The following is a 19,588-nucleotide window of genomic DNA, read 5'->3' as shown; positions in this document are numbered from 1 at the left end:
TACTTATTCGTATTTATCACTACTATTATTATCTACTTTTTAATACTAATCACTAAGTCGTTGCTCTTAATTTTAATGTTTTGGTATAGAAACATATCTCGATACAAACAAAAAAAAACTATGTGATTTTTCTTTAAATTCAACAATAAGTAAATTTTTAACGGTAGTTTCTGCAGTTTGTATAGACAACATTGCAAAAATACACAGAAATATTGCAACATAATAACATAACTAATTATAAAGAAAAATAAGTTTAATACAATTAACACCAACAACCTTATTCACTAAGAACATCTATAGACTTGCTCTTCGACTATACATTAAGTATGTGCTTTTAAGTGTTAAGCTGAAGTGGTGAAGGCTTTTGTGCATTCACGATTCTATGTACTGCACCTGTAAAAAAAAGCTTTATTAATATCTGAAGGAAAACTATGGTGTTAACTTTTAAATGACATACAATGAATACTAAACTGCGCTAAAATAGGTACAATATAAGTGTAATTTATAACTTCTTCAATCTTCTTATTTTTTTTCCTCAGACTCCTTCTTATCTTAAGGAGAAGTTTACATTTCTTTTAAAATGAAAAAACGAAAAAAAACGAAACCATAAAACGAAAATTTTACAAGCATTTGTTCACTGTTAAAGCTACTGAATTGTGGAATGCATTCCCAATGACTATAAGACAGTCGAGGTCACTGGGCATATTTAAAAATGCTGTTAATTCATTATCTCGCTTACTAAAGACGACTTTTATTTATTTATCCACTCTAACTCATATTTAAGTATTTATGATACTTTAGTATTAGTATATTTATCAATATTATTGTTGTATTTGTGTAGTCTGGTTTATGTATTAATATGTAGTTATTCGTATGTATTTTTTAAACAGTGCACCCCCACCTATTCGTTTTTTGTTGCCTGTTTTTAAGCCGTATTATAGCCACACTAATCTCTTATAGGCTGAGGTCAGATATCTTCGGTATAGAGTTGGGTCAATTTAGCTCTAGGATCTTTGGCTAAATCCTCAAAAGCCGTATGTTCTATATGGAGTGGAACTGTCCATAGAAATTCTCAAACTCACCACAGGTGTGGAAGAAATAGGACTAGCATTGTTTGTCTTCATCGCGTCTACTGGCTTTGTACATTACACAAACATCTCTCGGACACTTTAGAGCATCTGTTGTTTTCAATTGCATTCATAATGCTCTCCCTGACTTATGTATACGAGCCGAAAATAATAAGCCTTTAATTTAGAGATAGAACTACATCTTTAGGCTCTGCTGGGTACTGCAGCAATATGGCGCCAAACACGCTAGCTGTCCAAACTGTCAAAGAAACTGGTTCTTTGACAGTTTGCGCAGTAAAGATATGTCAGCAGCGTTGCTACTGGTACCTGCAGTATCTACAATCTCTATATCTCCCACGTTATTGTGGCCAATCCCTTCTTTAATGTAAGAGGAAAGAGAGAAATTTCGGTCATATTTAGGCTCCCTAAATATTATATATAGTGCAACTGATGAAGTGGCACGTTTGGTTGGTTTACCCACGCCGTGCTGAAAGTTGCGGCTAAATTGGGCGGTGGTCATTACCCATCAAGTGACCCAGACGGTTATGGACGGTGGTGGTCACAATCTGAATCTGATTTGTCCACTATTTATAACAAAAAAAAAACTTATCATATTTACACGTTTTCCAAGGTCAACGATATTTAAAGTACCAGGCTGACATAAATAGACAGAGACTCACGTTTATTGCTTCTTGTCCTCAATCTTGGGGTTGTTCCTCCACACGTAGTATGAGATGGAGCTCGCGTAGGCCAACCAGGCGAGATATGGCAACAAGAGCGAACCAGCTGTCTTGTTGACTTGCATGAAACTGGCTGTAGTTGCTACGGCAGCGCCTCCCAATACTGCGATTTCTATGAAAGCCTGTTTTGGAAATAAAATAGGGTTTTTTTAATGTAAACTTATAAAATCTAGCCAAATAGCCTTTGAGTAAACGACTGATATAAGTTTTTTTTTAAATAAATAAATAATAAATAAATATACTACGACAATACACACATTGTCATCTGGGCCCCAAAGTAAGCGTAGCTGGTGTTATGGGTACTAAGATGACTGATGAATATTTTTTTGTATAATATCCATAAATACTTATAATATACCTATAAACACCCAGACACTGAAAAACATTCATGCTCATCACAGAACATTTTCCAATTGTGGGAATCGAACCCACGGCCTTGGACTCAAAAAGCAGGGTCGCTGCCCGCTGCGCCAATCGGCCGTCAAATTATTTATTATTTATTAAAATATATTTTATATAAATAAATAATAAAATAAATAACAATGATTTTTCTATATTTCATAGTTTAGTACAGTAGGTATAGTTTAGAAATTTGAGCTCAAAAGCTAAATCAATATATGAAAATATCACCATGTTCTTATAAGGTGTTTGTTTTGTTATTCATAAATATTTTAGCGATTTGATAAGCTAATCATCGCCTTCAGTAAGAAAGATAACACTTCAGCCAGTGTAGCTCAAGAGACGTCCGACAAACCCACTCGTGTCTAGAGCACTCTGCTTTTAACTTACACGGGTTATCTCGCGCCACCAAGATCGATGTTAACGCCTCATTGTATTGGATACTGGCTTTTAAGTAATTTAGAACTGTGATGATTAAAGAAAAAATGTGACTGCAATAATTTGAACATTAGAAGTAATAATAAACTTACAGTGCAATATACTAGGTTACATTAAATTCGTAATACGTTTAAGGGAAATTGCATACAATCCACAATAAACTACCCATTGACATCTTGGAAAAAAGTTCAAAGTTTGTATTAAACGTAAGCTTATAGAAAAGTCCTACTATAGTATAAAGGACTACGTAATCGATAAAAAGAGCTTGTTTTTCGCAAATAAATATATTTTTATTCTTCTTAAAAAGGGCCCTATAGTTACCAGTTTGAAGTCCTTAAGGCCAAAGAACAGCGGAGTCCACGCCCAGTTGAGCAGGAGTTGACCACCGTATAAAGAGAGAGGCAGAACTGCTTCATCTGAAAATGCAAATTTAGCAGTGGTACATCGTTTTTTTTTTTTTTTTAATTTTTACAAGTGCTTGACTGCAATCACACCTGATGGTAAGTGGTGATGCAGCCTAAGATGAAGCGCGCTTGCCTAGAAGGTACCTATTCACTCTTGATTTGAAGGTACCCAGTATATAGGTATCGGGGAAGACGGAAGATGGGAGGGCATTCCAGGCCTTTGCGGTGCGGATCAGAAAAGAAGAAGCAAAACGCTTCGTACGTGTTGATGGTATTTCAACCACGTAACGGTGCAGATTCTTTCGGTACCTCGCAGTTCGATGGTAGAGCAAGGTTGGCTGCGTTTCATTATTCTATAAGATACTAGCTGTTGCCCGCGACTTCGTCTGCGTTTGATTTTGCTTTTAAAGTATTCAGTATCGCTAAGCCTTAAAGGAGTATAGTAGTATATAAATACCATATTATTTATAGACAAAAAATTTGCAATAAAATAAAATTGCGACTATAATTAAAGATCTAAGCTATCCTATCTCTTAAGTTGGACCAGACTGCTTACGGTGTGCCAACTTAATTTAAAATCGGTTTAGTAGTTTAGGAGTCCATCGCGGACAAACATCGTGACAGGAGATTTATATATATTAAGATATTTCCGAGAGTGAGCTCAAGTACTGTTTGATCTACTTCCCCCCTCACCTTTCTACCATCGAACCGCGGGGCACCGTAAGAATCTGTATCCCTACGTGGTTGATATACCGCGGACGCGAACGAAGCTCTTTGCATCTTTGTTTCTGATTCGCACCGCAAGGATCTAGAATGCCCTTCCAGCTTCCATTTTCCGTAGTAGCTACAATAAGAGTACCTTGAAATCAAGAATGTATAGGCATCATCTAGGCATGCGCGCTCCACTTAAGGCTGCATCATAAGTAACCATCAGGTGTGATTGCAGTCAAGCGCTTGTCTATAAATATTTAAAAAAAAACCTTGAACAGTGCAGTGTCCGTGTTGCGCCGATGAAAACACACCGGAGAACGCAATGTTAAAATGTACATTATTCGATAACCAACGACAGACAGTCCATGGAGATAGAAACCCAAACACAGCAATTACTCATTCCCCGGATGCTGGCAAGAGAACAGCTGTGGGATTCATGCGCGGAGATGATACGAGAAAAGGATTAAAGTGGGGACAGGCAAAAGAGACCTAAATGGACAGCATCTTCCAGATGAAACAACAATCCCTAGATAATTGAGTAGGGTCGGGATTTTTTTATTTATGGATTAGGTTTTTTAGTCTGTAGGCCCGGCCTCTGGGCAACATACTTAATGGAGTCAGGCATCCATCTGGTAGCCAAAAGGTTTTTTCCCCCCTTTTAAATAAACTGCATAGTTCAGTGTGGTGACAGCATATCTGAATACAATTGTAACCACCTCGCCTCATCCAGATCTTCATAACCCAAGGCCCCAAAAAGACCACCCACGAAAAAACTAATTATTCTTGTCCCTTCGAAGCATGGCACCTTTACCGCACCTAAACATCTACAGATTGCTGGACATTATTTTTTTTATTTATTTATTGAGGGGACAGGGGACGCCTGCCATTGCAAGACGGGTGATCAGTCCTCTGTAAGGACTATTCCACCCTGTTCCCCATGTTCGAGACACAGGTTTACTGGTGTCCCGGCAGCATCCCCCCCTGAAACCTACCAGTCTCTTTTGTGAACCTCAGGATATCCCCTATATAGAGGTTTGCAAGGTCTTCTAGGTCACTTAAATTGTCCTTACCTTGTAGTTCCCATCTTACCAGCGCGTACATGGGGTACTCAGCTGGACATACTTAACACGGCAATTTTTTCGCTCGTTCTTGCCTGTTTCCGAAGTAAAGTGGCTACACAGTGTAAGAAAAAAAAAAGCAAGATTACAATCTTACCAGTAAATCCCCCGCATTCCTCATACACTAAGTAGGAAGCGTAGCCCATTCCACAGTACAGCACAGTCCAGGCAGGCCCAAACACCCACTTAGGAGGGGTCCAGGAAGGCTTCTTCAGGTCATCGTACCAGGTCTTCTCATTATCCTTCCGGATTTGTCCAGCAAAGTATATTCCGTTGAGCCAGCCTCCTGTGTTAGGTAGGACTATGGAGCCGATAGCTGCCCAGTTTGCCATTGTTATGTCACCGGTTAAACTGTAAGAAAATAATTAATTTATATATTGCATAGAAGCAGGCCTTACTTTGCAGTATCCCCAATGTACTATAACATAAAGCTCAATTTGCTATAATCTTTGCGGCTTATAGCAAGTTGAGCTAAACATAATGTTGGCATAACTATTCCGACATATGTTTTTTTTTTTATATAATAAATAAATATACTACGACAATGCACACATCGCCATCTAGACCCAAATTAAGAAAGCTTGTGTTATGAGTACTAAGATGACAGAAGAATATTTTTATGAATAATATACATAAATGCTTATAAAATACATATAAACACCCAGACACTGAAAAACATTCATCACACAAACATTTTACAGCTGTGGGAATCGAACCCACGGCCTAGGACTCAGAAAGCAGGGTCGCTGCCCACTGCGCCACTCGGCCGTCAAATTCAATTAATGTTTATTTGTTGTTTCCAGGCCCTAGACATTTAAATAGGCCTTAGTATAAAATAACATTGCTGTTTATTTATAGTAGCTACATTATCTTTTAAGATTATCTATAATCATTTGACTTTTGCCTGTTATGTAACTAAGTGACATCATATCAGGCATTTATGGTGATCAGTTACACAGTTATCTCAGATACTATTTGCATGTAATATCATACAGAATTTACTAGAACATTGCGGAATAAAACTACATGTATGTAATATCATACAGAATTTACTAGAACATTGCGCAATAAAACTACATGTATGTAATATCATACAGAATTTACTAGAACATTGCGCAATAAAACTACATGTATGTATTAAAAGACACTAAGATTACATCATCGGTGTTGAAATTATTTTCTCCTGGTATTTCTTTGTATTAGAATTTATGATCAAAATCTGTTCAGTTAATAAAAGATAGCCAAATACAAACTTTTAATCAAACCTTGAATATAATTAGAGAATTCATTATTAACATATTACTAGATTGGTGGACTTTTTCCCGCTTCTGGCTTTACACAGATTACCCAATGTCAAGTGTCTTGGTGGACCTTACACTTGAGAACATTTATAATAATATTGCAGTTGTTTCTAGGCCACAGAAGTAGCTTCTTAAGATCTGCCATGTTCTATTTTACCTCAGGCTATAACCAACTCAACCGACGTGCAGTTTGAAGGAAGGTAATGATAGCTTTCACATGGTTTCTGAACTTAGGAAGGTGGTGGAACTCATAACAGGGCATAGCTCCTTAAACAGACATCTTTCCATTATAGGTGTCACCGACAGCCCTCTTTGCAGAGCATGTATATGGAGACAGATGAAACACCTACGCACGTGATGCTGGAGTGCACGGGCGTGACAGAGCAACACGAGATCTACCTAGGATCACCAGCCACTATCCCAGAAGTCCTCAGCAACCTGGGCGGTATGCTGGGATTCTTCGAAATTTCTACGTACAACAAGCGAAGCGCTTACTTGCGGAAACTGCCCAGAGAGAAGAAGAAGGAGATGGTTTCTGATAAAGAATGTTAAGCCATCGATACCAGTTATTATCATTAAAATGATGCCGCATTGTAGTCGAGTAATTATAGTAAGTTCACCTCGGAATTCGAGATACCCAGCTGTAAGTCTGTAAATACTTGTATATTGACACCCTGAAAGTTGTCTCAAAACCTACATATGATAGGGTATACGCAACTATTAAATTTCAAGGTCCAAGGTCACAAAAAATCTGTATTTTATTATTGGCATATCTAGACCCTTAATATAGCTCTCCCATAACAGAGATGATGTATGGCATCTGGTCGCAGAAGTTCAGAATACAGTTGTCATAACCACACCTCTTGCCGAGGTTGTCGAACATCTACTGTGATTAACAAACCATCTGCCCAGTTGTTATGTGTAAACCATCTTCTTGAGAGAGGCTTAAAGTCTGCAGAGGCATTGAAAGCCTATTGATGTTAACAGAGGTTGACATTAAAGACAGCACATGGCTTCTCTATGTGAAACCCTGGGGCACAACTAATATGTTTATATTGCTATAGAATATTATTATGATGATGGTATCTAATCAAAATTTACCCTGTAAAATTGAAGTATTCCTTTAAACTGTTCATTTTCTATAAAGGCTGTATAAAACTAAACTATACTGTATTATAACACTGCCACTAATCACTATTTATTGCCAAAGACCACAAGACAATATAAGTCATTCGCTAAGTTTTTAATCTTATCATTATTAGATAATGATGAATTCCAAAACAACATAAACTGACTTCATTTTATTTAACTAAAAACACTTATCAATGTAATGGAATAAAATTTGCACCCATTTCTACACAGAACATCAACCAATCAATGATGAGAAGGTATAATGCCATGTGATTTTTTTTTATATTTGGAAAATGCATTCTTCATTTTTAGCAAGAAAATGAACAATATACATTAATTGCTACTCAGTACACACAACAGCTCTTTATTGAAAGTGTATTAGAAAAAGACTTTGCCAACTTGTTGCTCTGTTTTTCACATATGTTGCTTTTTATACTATGTATCTAAACTACCAGTGGGAATTGAATAATGTTTTTTTTATTCAATAACCTATTTCTTAGCCTACCAACCCACATTGGAGCAGCTTGGTGGATCTATGCTCTAAAACCATCTCTCCTATCAGTGAAGAGGCCAGGGCCCAGCAAGTGGGACATTAATGGACTGCAGATGAATAAATAAATAAATATACTACAACATAACACACATCGCCATCTAGCCCCAGTGTAAGCTTAGCTTGTGTTATGCGACTAAGATAACTGATGAATATTTTTATGAATAATATACATAAATACTTATAATATAGATATAAACACCCAGACACTGAAAAACATTCATGCTCATCACACAAACATTTTCCAGTTGTGGGAATCAAACCCACAGCTTTAGACCTAGAAAGCAGGGTCGCTGCCCACTGTCCCAATCGGCAGCCCAGATCTGTCATAGATTCATCATCTATGACAGATCTGGGCTGCCTACTACTTCTTAATGTATGTTAAAGGCTATGTAACGTTTCCTTAATGTATGTTAAAGGCTATGTAACATCAACACTACCAGCTTTAGCAGTCAAACAATGAGCAAGTTATGCAACATGGTAGATAATTGAAACTATATTCTGAAATCTACCTACTTATGGTAAAATTTACCAATCAAAAGTTGTGAAAAAGTTCCTAAGCTACCACTAGTATATTATATTAGCTTGTCATATATATGACTATCTGTTGCCCGCAACTTTGTCTGCGTTAGATTTTGTTTTTTCAAGTGGCATTTAATTTAGTTCTATAAGAATTTAAGGTATTCAGTATCGCTAAGCCTGAATTGAGGGGTTTGCTGCTGTCTGCTGAGGAGTTCTGTCCTCTATCTCCAACCACAGATTGGGCAAAATTAAACACATTATAACCTCTATAGTACAAAAATAATAATTTAAATCGGTTGTAATTTGTCAGAGTTATGGTGTAAAATCGTCAAACACTTTCATCCCCTTTCCCAAAGGAACCAAGCTTAATGTTGGTATAAAAAGTATTCTATATTACTTCTAACACTTCCAAGAATATATGTACAAAGTTTCATGAGGATTGGTTAAGCAGTTTTTGCGTGAAAGCATGAACAAACAAACTTTCATTCACATTTATAATATTAGTAGGGATAGGGAAGTAGCGAAGGGATGGTATTAATAATCAATACAGATGCTAAGTGTCCTTTTCAAGTCACAGGTGTGCACCACACTGGTACCAAAGAGTAAGTATAATTGTACAGGGGTCTGTTGAAGGTGCCTTGACAGAGAAATTGTGTGATAAGTCTGCTGGCAGCAGTAAGGCCGCCATACAGTGTTGCAACGTTGTTTAGGCGCTTTAAGCATTTAACACCAGATCAAAGGCATTGCACTACTATTTATCTTCTATACAATGTGCTGGTATTGAACATTTATTGGCCGAAAACACAATGTCTTGCAACTTTTGGTTTGATCAAGGAAATTACGCCAAAACTTTGCAAAACAGCTTATATTTTAGCTAGTTCAGCGATACACTGAAATGACACCTGACGGTAAATAATGATGCAACCCAAAGTAGAGAGTTCTTGAGCCGATGAGCTTTACTCATGATTTAAAGGTACCAGGAAGCCAGCAATAGCAAAGAGTGTTCATGAGATGTCAGCTACGTGACAGTGCAGATCCTTGAGAAAGGTAATAGAAATAAGTCGAATAATCCTTGCATAATAATTAAACATGTAAAATTACGTACCTATAGCAGACATTGACGAATTCTAAAGGACTTTGTAGCGGTGATGTAATATTTAAACAAATAACTAGGAAATAACACCTCTTGAAACTAAGATCACGATCTTTTCGTAATAGAATCCCAAGTCATGGAAATCAAGACAAATTTTATAAGATAAATGTAACTTGTAACTTACCAACTTGTCAACTTTCAAAGAAGATCTCACGGTAAAAATACGGTCTATTGAAAAAAACTTGTGAAAAATGGGAAAATTTACAATGAGTGAAATCACCGGCTTGTGTATTACGGTGGTAAACTAAAAAGACGAAAAGATCTGATAACGTCACACGAAAATATATCTATACAATTTGGTCGGGTAACAATCAGATACCGTGACTGCATACGTTCCAATTTATGAAAAATTTATTTGTTCTCGTAATTTTGGGAAATAATAATTTAAAAAAATGTATATAAAATTATTTCAAAAGTACAAACTTAAAATAGGTATTTGGGTAAAGTGTACAAAATAAAGCTAAAACGAAACTTTAAATTTATGAGTACCCTCCTATGTTTTGCACGCTCGCAATCGTGATTCGGCAAGTAGATTAGCTACACGTCATAGCGTTTCGATACTGCGAGTATCGAAACGCTATGACGTTAAAGTAAAGTGGACTTTGAAGATTCTAGTGAAAGAGCCGCTAATCTAACCGAGAGAGCTGTTTGAAGAAGTTCGGACGAATTTGAGTTTTAATAGATGATAAGTTGCACTTTATGAATATGTTTATAAATATTGTACTTAAGGTAGGTACGTACAATTCTAAAGATAAAGTAAGACTGCCCGCTCATACGTCTATATTCTGCCCCACAGACGAATAATATTGCCAATATTATTGCCTGTTTGGGGGGCGTAGTTTTCGTTAAATACCTTGTATTTGAATAAATAACTATCAAAAAAAATTGGTTTCATTTAATACGACTTGCCAAGCGGAATTCCGACTTCCGCGCCGAATCGACGAGGCTTTCATAGGTAGTAAAAAAAGTTAATTAAGGTGGTCTAGAACAAAAAAGAAACCCATATAAATGCAAACATATACTCAAAATACAATACTCATGACGTGTAATACATACATACTCACGGACCACGAATAATATATACCCTTTGATATAATAGTAACAATCAAAGAGGATACAAACAACAGCACAAATGTCAGAAAGTCAAAAAACACTTATCTATTCCGGCGTTATGCCACTTTAATTGTTTATTAATAAGGCCTCGGTTTGCAAAATCAATGATTACTGAAATAATAAAACATTATTTATTGTTTATAATATTGTATTGAACAGTGTAACATAATCCACCACACCAGCACCATTAAAGAAAATATCTATAAAAGGCAGTTGATGTGGTGCTATCTTATTCGCACAGTATTCGCAGTAAAATTTGCGGGACGGTACAGTTGATTGCTTGCACGCTACCGTGTCCAACTTCTCTAGTATAATATGCTACATTACGAAATATAAACCTTCCTCTTGAATCTTGAAATGCTGAAAACTGAATTGAAATCTCTTGCGTAGTTTAAAAGATCTGAGCTTACAGACAGGGGGAGCTACTTTATTTTAAACCATGTAAAGATTATTTATTGGCACGGCTTATACATTGCAATAAATACACTTCATTCACTTGACGCGCTTCAGTTTGTTCAGTTCACCCTGCTGGATGGACGCGTCCTTGTAGATTTGTTTCACTTTCTCTTTCCTTATGTTGTCGCTGAAAAAGGAAACAACGTTTATATTTAAAATCCGTGTGTTTCTCCACCATTTAACAATATTGAAAAAAAAATATTTAGTAGCGGGACAATGCTCTAAAACCAATTCTATGAGCCTCATAAAAAGGCGAGCGTAGTTGTCACGTTCACCACACTCAACGCTAGATGGCGTCATTTGGACAATAGTGACAAAACCTAGACAAGACAATGATCTATGACAAGTGACATTTGACATGTGACAACTTTCAGACGTCATTTGGCAGTTTTCAGTCTGTGATTTTCGAGTCAGTTGCAATTTCGGAACATTAACGGTTCCGAGTTCCAAGATATTATTGATTATTAAATACACAATTTTCATAGGTAACTATACTGCAGTTTCACGCAGGACTGACGACAACGCATGCTTCATAACTGCATACGATAGGCTCATTTGAATGAAGAATTTGGTTTGATTTTTTATACTTAGGGTGCCAAAAAGTTTTTTTTTTATTATTTTCTAACCGTTTTTTTTTGTATTTATCACTTAAAAAATATCGTCATTATTATCAAAATCTTAACGTCGAACATCAGTTTCATCGTATGGTGCCCGGCAGGCCAGAATACAGTTGTCATCACCCGTACGAGGATGAGGAGATGCCGTACGAGGCGACTAAGGTTGTATCACTGAGAAGGGCAGCAGCATCCTCTGTGCTACTACTACTATCCACTGCAAAGGCCTTTAGTAGAGATTAGACTAGACTAGACTAGACTTATTAACCGCGGTAAGCACCGCGGGGCGCAGCTTGTATAAAACTAAACCTCACCCATGGATCTTCTGTCGTATCTTTACAGAGGCGATGTACGCCTTATCTCTTCTTATCTCTCGCAGCGCTCCCTTCATCTCCTTCTTATATTTGCCTTCTAAACGAGCTCTATCTGCATTCTCTCTGGACATCCTGGAGCTCTTGCTGCCAGTAAATCTGTAGAAGATAGATAGAATATCACACACGCAAGCACCCATTCACGCACGCACGCACGCACACACAAGGGAGCATTTTTAGGAGTAGGAGTTCCTCGAACGAGCTGTAAGAAAAAGCTCTACTACTATTTTACTACTAAAATAGTTATAGTTTAGTTTTGCAATATAGGACTTTCTACAAGTTAAATAGAATACAAATAATGTAATAATGCTTACACTTCCTGGATATCTGGTTCATACAGTCTCAAAGCCTTCGGCCTCACTTTCTCCTTAGCCATCTGTGTGTATGTCTTCACCTCTAACGTCTGCTTCATATACTGCAATATCTCCGAAACCTTCCTCTCAACTTTAACTGGATACAATTCAAGATCTACCCGCCCTAATAACTGTATATGTGGCTCAAATATGGCTGCCAAAGCTTCAAAATCATTGTAATTATCAAAAAACTCTTTTAACATCAAAGTAGAAGTTAATAAACATCGTATTTTGTACGAATCATCTATGTCTGTTAGCAACAAATCTTTTCCCGCCATTTTTTCTTCGACGGCCATCTTTGTACAATCATGTTCTAAATTTAAAATTTTGACATCTCTATGCAATCGAAACGGCGGGACGACTTGCACGGGATTCAGTACAGACGTATTAGCGCACAGATAAAAAATGCCGCGTAAAAAGTTCAAAGCTTCCGGCACGAATCTTTTAGACATAACCGTATATTCTAGAATTATACTCACTATGAAAAAACCTCTAGAAACGGAATAAGCATCTCTGAATCTGGAGAAAGCTAAAATTTCTGTCATAAAAATCAAAGACGGCGTCGTTACAGGGTGTCTAAAGTCTGATGTAGGATATAACAAAGAAACTAATTTGAAAAACACTAGCGTATCTAAGTTTGGTACTCTTTTTGGCTTGCGCTTGAATTGATCGTATTTCTCTTTTAATAATTCAACTATGAACTTTTTAGTTGAAACTTTATTCACGTGTATTAGATCGTAGAAATAAGGGACTATTTTGTCGAAAACTAAAAACGATTTAATTATATCGGATTCGGTGTTTAAATTCGAAAATAGGTCGTGTGTGTACTGTAAAAGGTGAGCGTACAATCGGCTCAAATGTTCTTTGTTGGCTTCGCCTAAGCTAGGGTTGTAGCTTTTTATTAGTTTATCTAAAGCAGCCGATTGTTGGGAAGGTGTTTTGCCTGTTAACAATTCCTGCAAAAAAATACAGTTATTTTGAATAGCCAATGTGGTATACATAAATTAAAAAATTCTTACACTAAACACAAAAATATTCTTTGCTTGAAATCGGTTCAATACTACACACTGAAATTTAAGTTGGCTAGTAACTCTTTAAGGCTTTAACTTAGAAATGATAATATAGTAAAATTACAATCTTACCTTTAAATTATCTCCCTCAGCAGATCTAAAATCGAAGAATGATCCGATTCTTTCGCAGCAATCCTCTAATTCATCATTCGATACATCAGACTCTTTTAAATCTTTGAATTGATCAGTATCACTTTTATGTTCTTCGGAACTCTGCGAGTGATCATCATCATCATCATCATCATCATCATCATTATCATCATCGTCATTATCATCTACTGAACTCTTTTGATCTCTATTCGAAAATATTGTACCAATTTTGGTTTTACAATTTACATCATCTTCTAAATTTTTCGATGATTCGTTAAAACTGTCTAGAAACTTTGTACTATTCTTTTCAATTTTCATTTGTTTTTCATAAAATGTTTCCTTTTTTAATACGATATTATCATCGTCTTTGGGATTTATATTAACAGATACTTTAGGTTTCTTCATGTCACTAGTGCGATCATTATAGTTTGTTTCATCTTTAGCAACGCATTCCATATCTTTATCTAACTGTTTTCGTTTTAAATTAAGAACTTTCTCGTTTCTACTCGGTGTATCCTTTTCCAATTTATCGCTTACCGACGGGTTTCTATTATTTTCAATACGAACTTTAACAGCGTTATCTGCTTTTATGTTTTGTTTTGTATCCATTTCATCATCAGGTGGTTCACTCTGCGATTCGCTGCCGCTTCTCTTTATATTCACTTTATTTTTAACATCTTCACTTATATTTTCACCACTTTCGTTACTACTTGAACTATCATTGTCATCGCCTTGATGACTTACGTCAGCTATTATACTGGAACCTTTACATTTTTTCTCATTAGGATCTTCTTTTGGCGATTCACTATCATCACAAGAACTGTCACAGTCCCCATCATCTTCATTAACTTCTGCTTTTTTACTTAATTCGTCATCAGAATCATCAGAATCCTCTTCAGTCTCTTCTTCACCATCAGAGCTATCTGATATGCCATCTTCAAATTTCTTCTTAGCATTCGGTACTGCAATATTAAATTTTAATAATTATTGACTCTCGAATAGTGTCATAAGTTCGTAACCACTTTTAAAAATGTGTGATCAATGGCATCCTTCACTTTTGCGTGTTATTTAGCTTTATGTGTTCTGGTTTAGTAAATTTTATATCTACCTGAAAAATCCTTAAGTACATGTTCAGGTAGCAAAGGTTTGCCGTCTTTATCGTACGCAAGCATAAAGTCTTTTTCATCATCGAGTACAAAATTATCATCCAAATCATCTGCAGACCTACGAACAGAAACATTTGTAATTTATTCTAGAATGATATGATAAAGCATACGCTAATTTCGGCATCGGCGGCAGAGAGACATAGCTTTGTAGTCAAAGCTCTCAGGCCGCGATTGCCAAAGAGTCGCAGGTTCAAATCCTGTCGGGTCCGTAATTTTTACACTAAAGTAGGCGTTGCAAACTAAATACTATAATATAATACTCACCTATGTTTTGAAGTTGGGGCACTCCTAGGCATAGCAAGTTCTTCTTCTGAGAACATCCTCTGCTGTCTCTGTCTTTCTAACTCTTCTATCTTCTTCCTATCTTCTTCGTCTTGTTTTTCCTTGCTTAAGAGGCCATCTGAGGGCTAACATTAGAAAGTTTTACTTTATTGATAAGAATCAGAATGGAGAAAGCTAAGCTCGCTATATTTCTGGGTGATCAAAATTAGGAAATCCGTGGAAGAACCAAAGTTACCGACAGAGCTCAACTAGTTGAAAAATAACATACCGTTCCGCGTTTCTCGAACCTCAACTCCCTCATCATTTTATCATAGTCCTGTCCCTTTTCCTCCTTACTTAACAACTTATCTATCAGTGTCTCCTCTTTCTCTTTCTGACATTTGAACACTACAGGCTTCAAGTCCTTCCACTCTGAATCTAACTTCTCAGTTAAATCTAAGGTTTGTTCTTTCTCTTTCTGCTTCTCCGCCTTTCTCTTCTTTGACTCTGCTATCAGTTGTTCTATTAAGTCCTTATGGGATTTTGCTCCATCCCTCGAGTCAGATTTTGATAAGACTCCACCACCGAAATGGCCTTCTGATACGAAATCATCTACAACAAGAAAAAAAAGAAATATGGGATCATTTAGACACTCCTATAGTAAAGCTAAGCAGCAACAGTGTTACGGATCAACATGATCTTTTTGGTACAGCCGTGATGATGTGCTCTGTGAGTTTTTTTTTTACAGTAATAATTGGCGGACCTGCAACATGCTGCCCTGTGTCTTTTAATTTGAGGCGTCGGTTTATAGCCTCAGGTGCCTGTTATTTTGAATTTAAGTCATTTATTTTTTTTACATATATCTTTCTAAGTTTATTTCTTTATTTTAATTTCATTTCATTTAATTTGTAAATTATTTAATTGATGTACGAAATAATTTCGATCTACAATTAGATTAATCAGTTATACTAAGTGTATATGAAATCCAAATAATACTTCACAGGCTTGAGAGGTACATTGTGTACTGTCTCTGAGATAAGTCTCAGAGACAGTACACTATGTACCTCTCATAGATAAGTCTATGAGTGTGAAACCGAAAACCTTAGTTTTTGAAGAAATCAGATACAGCCCTGACATCACATGCAAAATTAAAATCATGTGATTCCTGTCACTTTATTAGATACGCGTCGCGTAGCGTAGGTACTTGTCAGTTTTTTACCATCAATAGGGTTGTCATAGGTAAAAACTTAAACTTTAAATTAGTTTTTATGGAAAAATAAATAGGCTCCTTTTGATTATGAGAAAGAAATATACTTATGCATCTTTCTATATTATTTTGTAATTCTGTTAAGCGTTGTTGAATTAAGATTGGATGTCAATTGTCAATGTTATTAATAATTAAGATTTTATATCACATACTTGAGGTCTACTATTTAAATAAATAAATAAATAAATATACTACGACAATACACACATCGCCATCTAGCCCCAAAGTAAGCGTAGCTTGTGTTATGAGTACTAAGATGACTGATGAATATTTTTATGAATGATATACATAAATACTTATAAAATACATATAAACACCCAGACACTGAAGAACATTCATGCTCATCACACAAACATTTTCCAGTTGTGGGAATCGAACCCACGGCCTTTGACTCAGAAAGCAGGGTCGCTGCCCACTGCGCCACTCGATAAATAGGTTGTCTACATCATAAAAACAATTTTGAATAAGCCGAGGATTCAATTTTTGCTGAAATACTGAACTGAACTGGAATATCAAATAACCTACTTTTTATCGCGGGTAAATATCAAATTAATATAAAACATATTGTGATTTTTATGTCAGGTGAACAGTTAATTGATAGATTGCATACCTCCTAGACCACCAAATCTTTTTTCTTCATCTTCATCATCAGATGACCTGGGATCATCAAACTTTTCTATCTGTTCCAGTGTTTGGCCCCTGTGAAGTTACAAATCCAAATTTAACTGTGAAAATTGGAATAATTTTAACTAGATATGTACAGAGTACCAGGTTTCGCAGAGAAACGGAGAACCGTGTTTTACTTAGTTTCATTGACGCCGAACCGAGTACTGGGCCAAATTACTTGGTTTAGGTTTCAAATTTTAGAGAAGCGAAAACAGGTTTTTACAGACCCGGGCTGAGAGCGAGTGGTCACTCTGCTCCCACTTCAAGTGTCCTTTATGCAAGTTGAGTAAGTCTTAATACAGGTTGCAATTGTCAATTATGCATGTTTAGTAGGTCAATATACCACCAGGGCAGACCAGAGCAAATTCAGAAATTATAAATTCCCAAATTCCAAAGGTCGAATCCACTTTTTGTTTATGTTTTGTCTTACAAATTCTTTATTGTTACAACCTATACTCAACTTTAAAACAAACAGATTAGGTCCATTAATCTCTATACTTTGCCATCAAATGCACGGGACTCAACATATTAAAATGGGTAATCTACAACAATAATATTTTAATCAGCGAATTATTATTTTTATATTGTAAAAATTTAGCAACATTTTTATAAATTAGTTTTTTTGATTTTTATTTATTTATTAAATAATAATTATATGTTTAAATGTTTAATTTCTATTCTTTTTTAATTTTTGGTTATTGCTTTTATTTGAGTTGTTTTATTATTATTACTATTTTGTAATTCTAAATTTTATGTAGCTATTTATAATTTTTTTTTGTAATTATATGAACTTGTTGAATTATCTTTATTGCTTTTGGAGACAAATTGGGCAACTATATTGTCTTCACGGGTTGTGTTTTTGCTAAATAAATAAATAACTAATAATACCTGTGCGTTAATATTTCATCATCGGCAAGGTTGTATATGCTCTTTTTGTTATGCTGTTTGGCCCGCTCAGCTGCAAATCTGGCCACCATTCTGTCTTCTGAAGAAATCTGGTTGTCTTTTTCCCCGATGCGTCGATCAATGAATGTGTTTGTCTTGTGCATTACCTTCATCTCAGTACCCAGGGTCTTCTTTCTCTGTTAGAAAGTCACTCCAAAATTAGACACATTTTTACTGGAAAATTAAGCTTAATTTGCTATATGCCACTAAAAATGCCCTACTTATACTTAATACTTTATTTTTCGCGGAGTAAAGCTAATTAAGCTTATTTTCATAGACACAAAGAATAACAAGCTAAAATAATTTGGTACATCCATTTGGTTTTTTGTTAGGGTAATTTTTTTTTTAATTTGTATATTTGCTTCAGACCACTGGGATGTGGTCCTAGTGTTCTATACAACACAAAATAAATGTATACAAAAGGCAAAAATTTACAAAATACATAATAACAATATACGAGTATAGTAAGTTTTTTAACCCTTATAAAAATATGTAAATCTGAGAAGAGATTTTTGACTTTGCTTCTCTATAGCAATGTTACACTTTGCCTTTCGGCAAAAGTACAAAGGATCAGGTGCAGTGGGCCTGCAAGTACTTTTTTAGCGAGGCCGCCAGGACAGCCCTACTTATAACTATACATTATTACATTTCTTATACGCATGGTTTGGTAAAAAACCAGGTGTCCTTCCACCATGAAAGTTCACCCATTGATAATGGTGAAGTAATTACAGTGACCAAGCAACTAGGATGGAGTACTTACGTGAAGATACAGATGTGGCGTCAAGTCCTGTTTATTATTCCACCAGTTACAAAAACTCTACAAAGAGTGCACAATGAAAGAAATAGAAAATTAAAGAAAATTACCTTTTGTATTGCCTTCGCACGCGAAACCCCAGGTAATCCTCTATCATGTTTAGATTTTTTCCCAAGAACCTTTAGTTTTTCTCTATTTATATGAACTTCGAAAGGATTTAACGTGGTTTTAGTGGCTTGCGCTTTTTTCTTGTTTTGAACTTTGTCGGCCATTCCGGCGTTCCTCTTGTTTTTTACTTTGGCCATTGTTTAGAACATTTATTATAATTCTCGTAGTAAATTAATAAATACTATTACTTTAAGGTTATATCAATCGTCAACAAATAAAGTTTCGCATGGCTTTGACAGCTCTGTCAAAGTCAAGTGTCATTTACAAATTTACAAATTCAATGCGTTCAAATTACAATTCAATTTAAGACGTACTTTAAAGAAATAAATATTTATTAGTAAAACCAAACTAAATACTCGAAAGTAACATTTGTATAGTAACTTATTATACTAACTTTCATGCCTATATATAGCTTTTAATACGTTAAAAGCATTTTAATCTACACTTAAAAATATGTTTAAATAAAAATAAGCGACCAGACTATAAAATAAATTGGTGCTAATAAATATTTCGCTGTACTAAAATCTCTAAACTAAATTGACAGGTCTTAAATCTCAGATCTCTATCCTCTCCCACAAAGAACATACTACATAGTGCATAGGCCATAGGCTAGCATAACTTAATTCGGTTATAATGCTTTTGTTTTAACAAATTTAGCATAAATACTTTTACTACTACTACTACTACTAGCATAAGTTCATTGCACACTATCGAAGAACCATAAGTGTCGCAAAATATTCATGCTTAACAGATTTTCGGT

General features: G+C 35.6%; 2 protein-coding genes across 5 annotated transcripts; both read right to left on the bottom strand.

The window, feature by feature from the left end:
• Positions 1–337: 337 nt before the first annotated feature.
• On the bottom strand, positions 338–9,816 carry LOC120634318 (translocator protein). Of its 3 annotated transcripts, none has more exons than XM_039904818.1 (5): positions 9,659–9,816; positions 4,975–5,228; positions 2,966–3,060; positions 1,748–1,929; positions 338–393 (listed from the first exon to the last, which is right to left on the bottom strand). In XM_039904818.1, the coding sequence occupies exons 2-4, from the start codon at positions 5,207–5,209 to the stop codon at positions 1,750–1,752; spliced, it is 510 nt and encodes a 169-aa protein (XP_039760752.1). In that variant the 5' UTR covers positions 5,210–5,228; positions 9,659–9,816; the 3' UTR covers positions 338–393; positions 1,748–1,749. The 3 variants fall into 3 exon arrangements, with proteins under 3 accessions (XP_039760752.1, XP_039760753.1, XP_039760751.1); XM_039904819.1 differs by lacking the exon at positions 9,659–9,816 and adding an exon at positions 9,487–9,652; XM_039904817.1 differs by lacking the exon at positions 9,659–9,816 and adding an exon at positions 7,280–7,391.
• Positions 9,817–10,764: 948 nt separating this feature from the next.
• LOC120634227 (nucleolar protein 14 homolog) lies at positions 10,765–19,048 on the bottom strand. 2 transcript variants are annotated; one of them, XM_039904699.1, is made up of 11 exons: positions 18,771–19,048; positions 17,850–18,043; positions 16,906–16,994; positions 15,318–15,640; positions 15,032–15,174; positions 14,710–14,825; positions 13,584–14,563; positions 12,403–13,397; positions 12,032–12,187; positions 11,133–11,230; positions 10,765–11,008 (listed from the first exon to the last, which is right to left on the bottom strand). In XM_039904699.1, exons 1-10 carry the CDS (start codon positions 18,963–18,965, stop codon positions 11,140–11,142), a joined length of 3,282 nt encoding a protein of 1,093 aa, XP_039760633.1. In that variant the 5' UTR covers positions 18,966–19,048; the 3' UTR covers positions 10,765–11,008; positions 11,133–11,139. The 2 variants fall into 2 exon arrangements, with proteins under 2 accessions (XP_039760633.1, XP_039760632.1); XM_039904698.1 differs by having other exon boundaries at positions 10,765–11,230.
• Between the last annotated feature and the right edge of the window lie 540 nt (positions 19,049–19,588).

This window comes from Pararge aegeria, chromosome 23 (assembly GCF_905163445.1).
Source record: "Pararge aegeria chromosome 23, ilParAegt1.1, whole genome shotgun sequence".
Classification (NCBI taxonomy): Eukaryota; Metazoa; Arthropoda; class Insecta; order Lepidoptera; family Nymphalidae; genus Pararge; species Pararge aegeria.
The sequence above is the reverse complement of the archived record's forward strand: the minus strand, read 5'-3'. Positions and strand labels throughout refer to the sequence as shown.